Source organism: Parasteatoda tepidariorum, chromosome 6 (assembly GCF_982258835.1).
Source record: "Parasteatoda tepidariorum strain Cologne lab strain chromosome 6, Ptep-v5.0, whole genome shotgun sequence".
Classification (NCBI taxonomy): domain Eukaryota; kingdom Metazoa; phylum Arthropoda; class Arachnida; order Araneae; family Theridiidae; genus Parasteatoda; species Parasteatoda tepidariorum.
In genome coordinates, this window is record NC_141760.1 from 41,786,812 (window position 1) to 41,798,411 (window position 11,600).

Consider the following 11,600-nt stretch of genomic DNA (forward strand, 5'->3'; position numbering starts at 1 on the left):
TTTAAATCTTAACTTACTTTATTTATTTTATTTTTGCCGTTTCTCCCATCTCAACTCAATTGATACAGCTATGTTCTGTGATCCTTTAGATTAACTGCTCCGTTTAAACATTGCTCTTTAAGATTTTTTTTTTAACATTTAATTTGTCCTTCTCAAAAATATAAATAAGAAAAAACTTGTTTTTTTTTTCTAAATGTCTTGACTGATTGTTGATTCACTCATTGTTTTAAGAATTTGATTCTAAAGATTTATCCTGAAACACGTAATTTCCGCAAAATCTTATCATACCCAATCTTTTCCTTATAGCAGTTGTTTTTTTGTTCATAATAGAGCTATCATTTAAACAATTTCAAAAATATTTTTTTTTCTCAAAAATATTTCACTTTCATTTAACTGCAGAATTAGGCCTACCTTCCATGAAGTTCTCGCGGAGTAAGCTATTCCTCTAATAAACTTCGATTTTCAATACAAACGTGTTTTATCATAGAAGGTTAAGCTGCGTTAAATCTCATTTTATTTGTTCTTTATGAAACAACCCGCATTGATTAATGATAAAAAGCGAAAACAGTTGATAACATCGAACACTTTTAACAGATTTTACTTGATAATGAAGAATATGCTGCAGTTAGTTGCTTTTTTGCTCTTTTCTGGTAAGGAATATTTTGCTCCCTTATTACTTTATTTATATTTGAATTTGTTTATGGAAATATTAGTACAAAAATTATCAAAATTTTTTTGGAATAGGAATATTTCTAAATGTCTACCTAAATTTCTTCTTTAAAGTAATTTAGCCGAATTTTCTGATGTTTGTTCTCTTATTCTATAAAATATCCTCTAAATATTTAGGGGTTTTTCTGTAATGCGTCAAATATGTATTGATCACCTCTACCTATATGTGCAGTGCACACAAAAAAAAAAAAAAAAAAAAAAAAAAACGTACCACCTTGAATAACTTTTGATCCTAATGATCGGATCTTCATGTTCTAGGTCTGAATTCTCATGGCTCGAAGGGGTGACCTCAAATATGCTAATTAATAAGTGCAGGCGATATTTTATATATAAAAACGCACTTTCTCTGAATAAACATAACTTTTTTCGATGGACTCCGATTTTTGACCCCCGAAATACAGGAGGGTAGCCGCAATCTGGGAAATATGGTCCCAATAGTTTGGTCAGGTGAGTGCTCCAAAGTTTAGTCCCCTTAATGTTAGTTTCACTTTTTGCGTGTTTCGCCATATCTCGAGAAATTTTTAAGCGAATTTTGCTCCCAAATTTATTCGTCCAAAGATTATTCCATGCAAAATATAATTTTTAGTATGTATGTATTATTCCTTACTATTTTATTTAATGATAGTCGAAAATACTTTGAATTTTAATTCAAAGATTTTTGGATCATTTTAAGGATTATAATTTTAAACGGCAAAATACAAAATTTGAGCGAAATCGGTCGAATTGTTCCTGAGAAGTTGAATTTCAAAACATTCATATATTAAAATAAGGAATCTTTATGCGTGTACTGTGCGTCTGTATACCGGATTGCAAGTAAATCGTATGCTCTAAAAATAGGAACATTTAACATAAAGTGAAGTGAGTGCGAATTGTAAACAAATGGTGAAACTCGATTTTATATTTTTTAACTTAATTTTTTTTCAGAGACATTTAAATGGAATTTTCTCATTTGCTAAGCGGAAGCAATTGTTTTAAAATAAACTATAAAAGATAAAGTTTTGTCAAATATTTTAAAGGTACAATCAATGATGCTTCATAGCTTATAGCTCTAATCAAAAATGTTTGTTTATTCTGCGTTCTGCATTTTTATTATTTTTTATCTGTTATGCCATTCGTTATGTTATCTGAATGATCACAGTGATCGTGAGAGCATAAGCAGACTACGTCTCCAGGTAAATATTTCTAAGTTTATCTGAAACCACGTGTTTATTTTGTTTATAATCAAGCTTTTAAAATGTGATTAATACGAAATATATGTAGGTACAAGTAATTTTATTAGTAAATTTGGAGATTATAGCCTCTCCAATATTTTACATTTATATTCCAAATTCATTACGGCCCTCGAAAATATAACACAGTAGAAATAGCTTGAGTTTGATAAATTTTAAATATCATGAGTTGCCACATGATGCTGAATACAGTTAATCTTTATTTTGATAATATGAGTTACTAAATATATGTTTCGCATAATCTAATAACGTAAATCCACCGAGAAGGGTAAAAATCAGGGCTAAAAAGTAATAAACAAAAAAATTGGAGTTATTTTAGCTTCATTATTCTAAATTTTTATAATAAAATGGTTGTTTTGATGGAACGAAGATATTTATTTTAGAATTTTAAGTTATTTTTACAGCTTTGTTATATAAATCGGGAAGATTTATTCGAAGCACGAAACACAAACTGCTTGCGATACAGTGTGCTAACGTTGGCATTTTTGGCCGGGAGAATTACACATTTATAGTGAACGTGACGCGTGAGCTCGATGTAACCTTTTTCTAATGGGATACCTACAAGTGACGTAGTGCGATTTCAAAAATTTCATCAGCTTCAAAAAATATGAAAAGGGAAATAAAACTCGACATGTTTAGAGCTGTAAAAAAATGGCGCCTATTTTCAAGACTCGTTAGGCGTGAATGACTAGTGACGTTAACTATCGGAAGCTTAAAATATGTCCACTTTTATTATCATCGATTTAAAAAAAAAAAACAAAAAAAACAATGAAGTTTTTATTTTTTCGATACAGATTCATGAAATTATTAATTTAGTAACACAGTATACTAAATTACTTCCCGCGATATTAAAGTAAGTTTTACGTAAAAATAAATGAATAGGTTCTTAGATTGAAAAAAATAGCAATTAGTCACTACACGAAAAAAATCAATGCAGTACAATTTTTATCTACTGATAGCCTTAATAACCCTTTTTAAGGACGTAAAAAAGTTCAATTTACAATTGAAGTTTCAAAATTCGATTGCTGGAATGCCAGGAATCAAAATGAAATAGTTACAAGTACAGCTATTTCAAACAAGTTACCGTTTCTGTTCTACTCGCAGTTGTTTGAAAAGGTATTTTTTATCTATGGATTCAAAAGTTTATTCTACTTATATTTTAGGGTATTTCGATCGAGTTTATTTTTACACCCTTATTTGCTTAAAATTATTAAATAATTTGTTTAAAATAAATTATTCAAGCTATATGATTTCATACATTTACAGTTTAATAGTAAACGGGGCTTCCGTCCCATATCCTTAACCTTGATACTGCTATCATTAAATTAATGGAATAAGTTTAGATAAATAATAATAGTTAAATTTTTTCTCGTTTAGCTTTCAAGCAAATATGTTTCGTCAAAACTGATTTCAATTCTGGAAATAGCGAAGTTATTGAGTAGGTTCCTTGGGATAATATCATTTTAATCCTCATATGACGAAATATAGGAAAATTGGTATTCACAGTTTCTGCAAAAAGTATAACCCTCTCATAGCGTTATTTTTTATTAAAATAAATTCGAAAATTGCGTATTTTTTATTACATTTTTCAAATCCGATGATGATTCTAAAATTGCCACTGATACGGAATCCTTTTACGCATTTAAATTTTTAGCATTTGCTGTTTAACAAAATATGGTATTTCATAACAAATTATGCTACAAAAATATCTTGGAAATTGAGCTAAAGTTGAAAAATAATTTTAACAAAAGTAAATTTTTTCAACATAATTTTTCCTAAATGAATAGCTTTCTTAACGTTAAAGGTGTAATATATAAGTTTAAATATTAAAATAAAATTGTGGTTCAAATTCACTCATTTAAAAAAGAAAGAAAACAGTTGTGGTTTTTTGAGTTGCTCTAATATGTATTTACTTTTCCCAAACCAAATAAATAAGAAAAAATAAAGTAAATAAATAAATAATTTGTTTGTTCAATCTTTGAGAAAAGGGTGCACTTATTTACTATGATGACTACGTTTTGCACTGAGTAATTTTAACATAGAAAATATTCTTAAATTCATATTAGCTAACTGGCTATAGTTCTGAAACTCGAAAAATAAACTAAGCAATTACTTAAAACGAGTGTTAATTTGAAGAGAATTTTTAAGTACTAATAAAAATTAAACAAAATAGATTAGTATATTATCGGAAAAAAATCTATGTGGTAGCATAAGGAAAGAGTACAAAAATATAATGAAATAATTAGTTGAATAGTTCTGTGAATCCAACGCGGCCAGGTAATTGAAAATTTAATTTCAAAATTAAGATGTTAGGAAGACGTTTTAGGAAGCTTAAAAATGTCAGCTACTTATTCGATAGCTCTTTATGTTCAGTATCTTTATGCTCCTATCTGTATTCGGTATCTGTGTGTAGTAACTTATAAAACATCAACACTATTTTAGATAACTATGTGGAAGTCACAAGAAACAATAATTAGAAAAATAATCAATAATTTATCTTCATTTTTCAACAAAAAAAAATAGTATGCATGAAAAAAATTCAGCTATTTTTCTTCGGTTAATTTTAAAGAGCAGAATATTTTTTTTAATTTCTTAACAAGATTTACTTCTCTGCTAGGAGGTAATAATTCTAAGATTTATTTTAATAAAAACTTGACAATAATTTAAAAAGGAATTTTACTTTAACGGAAAACCTAAATTAAAGTACTTGAAAATTTATTAGTAGGTAATGAAAAAATAATCAACGTGCTTAGCGTAAAAAATAAGATTTTTGAAAATATTAAGATTTAATTAAATAGTTGACAAAATAGTTCCACGAAACACTCGCAGTTAAATATTTAAAAAGTTTATCGTAAGATTAAGACAATATATAAGATGTTGAGAGATTTTAAGATCTTTTAAAATGCCGACTATGTATTTGTATTAGTAATTATAAAAAATATATTGAAGAAATTGATAAATATATTATTCCAAATCTATGCATACGTATGTATTTTATTGAAATTGTATCAATTATAGAAGAAACCAAATTAAAAAATAAAATATAATCACATTAAATATAATCGTATTCTATCAGAAACATGCTTTTGTAAGACTCGACATTCATTGATTAAAATGTTTCATTCAAATTTCTTTTCTTAATTGCGAAAAAAGTTTTAGACGACTATAAAAGAAGTATCGTATTTCATAAAACAAATATTAGCAATCGCTTAAAAAATATGAATCTAATTTTACGCTACGTGCATGTATGTCATTGCCACCAAACTATTTTTTTAAAAACAACTAATATTAATTTTTCTCGGTTTCTACTAATTAGAAACAGTTAAAACTTTTGATTTTTCAATAGAAAAATACTTAGATTAATATGGTATAAAAGAAATTTATACTTCATAATTCAAAGTTTTTTCATCCTCAGTAAAATTAAATTATAAAAACTAATAAACAATTATTAAAAAAATTATTTTTTGCATGAAGTGAGCTTTGGGTAAACGGGTTTTCTGAGAAGGTGCATTATGTTTCTTGAATTTCTTTATTCGTTTTAAAAATATGACTGAAAATGCAAAAAGGGAAACTAACATTAAGGGGTTCGAACTTAAGATCGCTCTCCTAACCAAAATAAGAGAACCGTTTTTCTCAGACGGCGACTACCCCCTATATTTTGAAAGTTAAGAACACAAATATGTAAATATTTATATGTTTATTCAGAAAAATTTCGCTCTTTTAGTAGCAGGATGAAACTGATTTGCTACCTGACTGGCTGCACTTGCGAAGGTTCCTTTTTGTCGATAACACTACGTACCTGTCTTCTGTAGGCGTCGTACGTGGAACATGACCCCCCTCGTTACGTCTGCTACACCGTACCAGTTGTTTCAAATGATTTCCAAAGCTTTGATACGACACTGTGGCTGACGTCGAACTCTTTGGCAACATCTGTTATTTTTCGGCTTTCTTCAATCTTGCGGATAATACTGCCACGCGTAAAATCATCTAAATGGGTTGGAGAAGACATATCGAAAATGTTAAGTTCGTCAATTAATTGTTTGCCGATAAACTTCGATTTTAAACAGCAATACTCAATACCTGTCAAGTCCTTTATATCTTTTATCAGTGCTATCATGTGGCCAGAACAAACCAGTTGGACAACCGAAAATTTGCATTTGCAAAGCACATCTTACTGTATCTCGCACTTATGCTAATTTTCACATTTTCCTACCTTCAATTTCATGATGGCTATCGTTGCTATATTATCATCCGTTCTTAGCAATTGTTCCGTAGTGTACTAATAGAGACTACTTAGATACAAAAAAAAGAAAAAATCTTTCATCATTCAGTACTGATTGAAATGTCACGTTAGAACAATGCTTTTTGCAAGTCACAGAAACATTTAAAACGAAATATATATATATTTTTTAATAAAACTTGATTGACATTATATTCTCATAATCATAAGAATTTTAATAGATTAGCTCAAATGCTGGAATAAGATTTATTCCTTGTTTAAAAATGAACCAGTTACATGCATTTCTTTTCATTCTGTGCAAAGATGTGAGGATGTAATTTTTTTTCCCCATCCTCTTGGTAAATCAGTTTCGGTTGGGATTTTTATCCAATTTTTCATCGTTTTTTTCCCTCTCGAATTCGAGAGGGAGTCTCGAAATTCCCTTTGGGAGTCTTTCAGTGGGTGGTTGAAAGAAGAAAAAAAAAATACCGACGATTTTTCATTTGTCATTTTCTTTTTATCTTTCAAATTTGTTTTAAAAAAAGGAAAGAAAAAAAAAGCCCAAGAAACAGTTTCATTCATTGGTTTAGGTATTAAAAGGTGTGAATAAAATAAGGATAAATTTGACATAATGTTGCAAATATCATTTTCAGTTATACGTTGTTTAGAAGATAGATTTGTATAAATGTTAATGGGTTAGTAGATTTTTCAGGATGTGGAAATGTAAAAAATGAATATGTTTTTAATGGTAAATTAAATTGAAATATGAACATGAATATTAACTTTTATTCAGTGCATATTGACATTAAATATTATAAAAATATTTTCATGAAAATTTAATGTGATTATTATAAGTACATGACGCCTGGTGGCTGAGTGGTAGCACTTCGCGCTCTTGTGCCACAGGTCCTTGGTTCGATCCTCGGGCCGGGCACGGTTGACTCAGCCTTTCATCCCTTCAGTGGATCGATAAATGAGTACCAATCATGCTTGGGAACTAAACACTGGGGGTTGCGCGTTCGACTGACCACCTAACCGGAACATCTGCTCCGGCATCCCAGAGCCCAAGGTCAAGAAAACTGAGATGGGCACAGTAGGCCTTGGCTCTCTATGGGCTGTCGTGCTGCTGAGTTTAGTTTTTTAGTTTATTATAAGTACATAAAACAGGTTATTTTAAGTTAGTGATGAGTTTAAGTTCATTATATTATATATTCATTATAAGGAAGCCGTAGCTTATAAATACACTAAAATAGGCAACACATTTAGAAACATTTCTTTAGAGAATAGCCTGGTCGATAGGAGATTGAACTCGTGTTTGTGAGAACGGGAGTTCGAATGCAGCCTGCTGAATAATCCCCTTGTATTAAATGGTGCACGTTAAGTCTGCCGGGGTCACAAAGTCCTTCTAGCTTCCAAAACAAGTCAATATCTTAGGGGGTACTGAATTCGAGATTGATCTATCTCTTGTTCAGGTCAAAGGATGAAAGGTGTGTGAATGAGTTCTCCCTGTAAAACGGGTTATGATGTACGTGTGTGACAAAATCGTATTCTTTGCCCCGGATGGCACAACTGAAAAATAAAGAGCGCCTTAAAAATTCGTTTGATTTCAAGTAGGGTTGCTGATATTGGCAAATGGCGATGTGAGAACAACAACGACGTTTCTTTAAAATACGAGGGTTGTAAATTAAATAGTGGCAACTTAACCTTGAAACTCACAGAAGGGCGGGCATGCGCAAATAGGGTATGGGTGTGGTGAGGTGGCGCTGTTGTCGATGTGTAGAGAGCAAAAAAAAAAATCGATTTTGTGCTTAGAAGGGTAGTTGTTGCGTGGCGATAAAGTGAGGAGTTTCATTTCCATCGCTCTGAAGCATGTCGTCAAAAGGCTTAATGACGAAAAAAGAAGAGATGCTTGAACCCATCGTGCTACTGTCCTATACGGTAAAGCATTTGCGCCACAGGCTTCCACTAATCCACGATAGCATTCTGTTGCATTTTTGTCACGGACAACCTCGATTTTAAGCCACGACCGCTGATCACCTTTTGAAAACATGCTTTAGAGCGATGGAAACGAAACTCCTCACTTTAACGCCACGCAACAACTACCCTTCTAAGCAAATCGACTGTTTTTTTGCACTCTACACATCGACAACAGCTCCACCTCACCGCTCCCATATCCTATTTGCGCATGCCCGCCCTTCTGTGAGTTTCAAAGTTAAGTTGCCACTATTTAATTTACAACCCTCGTAGATGGTTTCTGATTGGCTCAGATGGTTCTGATCAATTTGAAAAATTTATGTACTTTTTAAAACTGCTCTAGTAGTGTTAAAGTTTCTGAACAACTTTCTCTGCTAGATCAACGGACTCGTTAAACTGTGCTACCGTAAAGTGCTCGACTTCGCGCGCAGGTCGTCGGGCTACCGAAGCGGGGGTGCCATCCCTTCCGCAGAGGATCAAAATTGTGATGGCATGTCTTCGGATCATCCTCCGGGATGTTTCTCAGACCGTCGCCAATAACCCATTGTGCAGATCTAGTGCGACGTAAAGTAACAACAACAACAACAGATCAACGGACGAGCGATAGCTTGTTTAAGTTATTCGAGGGAAATATGGTTTACATAAAACTCACTAACCATTCTCTTCAAACTTATTCACCCCAAAAAATATGATTTTCAGAGGAGGCACCTTACAATGTCGAACAACTGGGAGTTGCTGAACACCCATCATAGCCAGAATTCTAGGCAATAAACGTAACTTCGTCAGCGATTTCTTGTTTAAATTCCTTGCTGATACAACATGCTTCACTTCTAACACACTACCAGCCTTTTCAAACTACTTAACCCAAATTAATACAATTATCTAACATAAGTTTCAAACTAAATAAATGGTTAGTTTCCAACTACATGAATGATTTGTTTCAAACTAAGTAAATAATTTGTTTTACGTATAATTTGTTTTACGTTGTTAATTCATTTGTCAAAAAATTGGTTTGCGTCATTGAACTCTTAAATTTATTTGTTTAGTCAAGAAAAATATTTTGATGCGAGAAATTTTAATTACATACATTTTTATATATTATTTTTTTATAACAGTCGTTGAACAGCCGACTTAATTTTATGGGTTTACGACTACTAATTTTCAACTCCGTAGCCTTGTAATTTTGAACCCAATCCAGAAGGCAAGGGAACTCCTGGATCGAGTATGGGGAGTAATTTGCCTTTGTGGAGGACATTTTGATAGAGCTAATCCGTGTTTGCGGTACATCGAGAGGAAGACCACGAGAAACTCCCATGGTTAGCCTGGTGGCAAGGGGACTCTAACCGAAGATCTGTCTACCACGGAGGATATTACACGTCAGCACTGTGGTCGGTGCAAGCCGGATGCGGAATTCGTATCGACTGGGATTCGAACCCGGTTTGCCTCATTGAAAGGGAACATAAATTCCATGTTAATGTTGACATTAAAGTTACTAGCTATATAAACTTAGTTTTCCATGAATTCAGGGCTGTCAACTACAGCGCTTTTTGCAAATTATTATATGGAGTGGTACGCAAGCAAAACCGAAGGTTTTCAGAATTGTTGGTGATTTTGCCAACATTTTTATAAACCTCACCACGAGACAGCTGGAACAAAGTGGATTTCATATAAACTTCTGGATTATTTGCATGCAGTGATGTAAAAAATATTTTGAAATCGAATTTTCAAAACAAAAGATAATAGATTAAAACATAAAGTTGACCAATCGATGAAATTTTACGAAAAGCGTAAGAAGTTATAAGCCTTGTGATGGTAATCGTGATTACGAAATATTATGGAGAATTTTTTTTTTACATTGATGGTAAAGTGTGAGAGAAAGGAAGATTATTGTTGTTGTTGTTCATTTACATCGCACTAGAGCTGCACAAAGGGCTATTGGTGACGGTCTGGGAAACATCTCTGACGACAATCCGAAGACATGCCATCCCAATTTTGATCCTCTGCAGAGGGGATGGCATCCTCGCTTCGGTAGCCCGACGACCTGCACGCGAAGTCGAGCACTTTACGGTAGAACAGTTTAACGAGGACCAATACCGCACACCCTCGATCCCTGCTCAGACTTATCCAATTGGTCACCCACCCACACACTGACCGCAGCCAGTGATGTTTGACTACAGTGATCTGCTTAGAACCGAGTCTTGACGATCAGTCCACTGCGTGACGAAAAGAAGATTAAATGTATTTTTAATAAATTAGTGAGATTATTATTAAGTGGTTATTAAATATTAATCAATTCATTAATCAATATGTAATGTATTAATGTGTTGTGTAATTTTGCAGGTAGCGTCACATTCGCATCAATTGCTGATGATTTCCTTGATGCCGTCATAAAAGAACCCCTACAACGTGAGATACTTGCCATGAATTTAGACCCAGCTCCATTGCCAGACTTCAGTATACCGTTTACGTACCAAATGGGTCTTATTCCTATATCAGGAAGAGCAGATTTCACTGATGGTATGTTCAATGGTTTATCCAAAGTTCAAAGATTTACACAGTGCGAGGGACCCACCATAAATCTTCGGGAAGTCAAATTGGAATGCGTAATGAGATTCTTTGGCTTCAGCGTAGTTTACGACGTCAAGGCGACTGTAGAACAATTGCTACCGATTCCTTTTCAAGTTACTGGATACATCAATGAAACGTTGGTGAAGTCAGCTGTCTCAGGAGCACCAGCGTCATTGACAGCGAAGTTGAATTTGTTGGAGATTACGAAGTTTGGGGACATAAATGTCAGACCATCGAATTTGGGTATCTTTCAGTACGTGTATAATGCCGTAGAAGAGGAGTTAAGGGAAGAAATAAGAAAGGAAGCGATTCGTATAATTATGTATCAGTTTCCGATGGCTTTCGGGAAAGCTCTAACTTCTGTGAGGCTTCCAGGATTGGTACAAAAATGATGAAAATGGAGTGAAATAAAGTATTTTATTAGGCTTTATGCCGTTTGACTTAACAGCTAAGTCGTTTATTTCTGTAGTAGTTGACTTTTAAATATATTATAAATCTAATTTTTAAAAGAGTTTAAACAGAACAAAATAATAAAAGAAGGGAGATACGAAACAGGTGAGACGATATGAACTTTGAATCAAAGGGTGCTAAAGTAGAAATTAAATTAGAAAGAAGTTTCAGAACATTAGGAAAGTGAGGGATATTAGGATACAATATTAAAATATATTTATTTTTACATTAAACTATTGAGGGATACAATATTTTAATTTAAAAACAAACGTTGTTTCCCATTTCTTATTTTGTTACTTTCAGAATTAGCAGTAGATGTCCGATTTCATCAAAAATGTTTTAAAAAAAAGAAAGAAAGAATAAATAAGAAAGTGCTTGTATTTATTTGAATGAGAAATAAGAGAGGTGAGAGAAAAATATAATCATAATTT

The 11,600-nt window shown here is 32.5% G+C and overlaps 1 protein-coding gene across 1 annotated transcript; it reads left to right on the plus strand.

Moving 5' to 3' along the window:
- Positions 1-379: 379 nt before the first annotated feature.
- On the plus strand, positions 380-11,164 carry LOC107454387 (uncharacterized). Its single transcript, XM_016071576.4, has 2 exons — positions 380-650; positions 10,492-11,164. Exons 1-2 carry the CDS (start codon positions 527-529, stop codon positions 11,109-11,111), a joined length of 744 nt encoding a protein of 247 aa, XP_015927062.1. The 5' UTR covers positions 380-526; the 3' UTR covers positions 11,112-11,164.
- Positions 11,165-11,600: the final 436 nt, after the last annotated feature.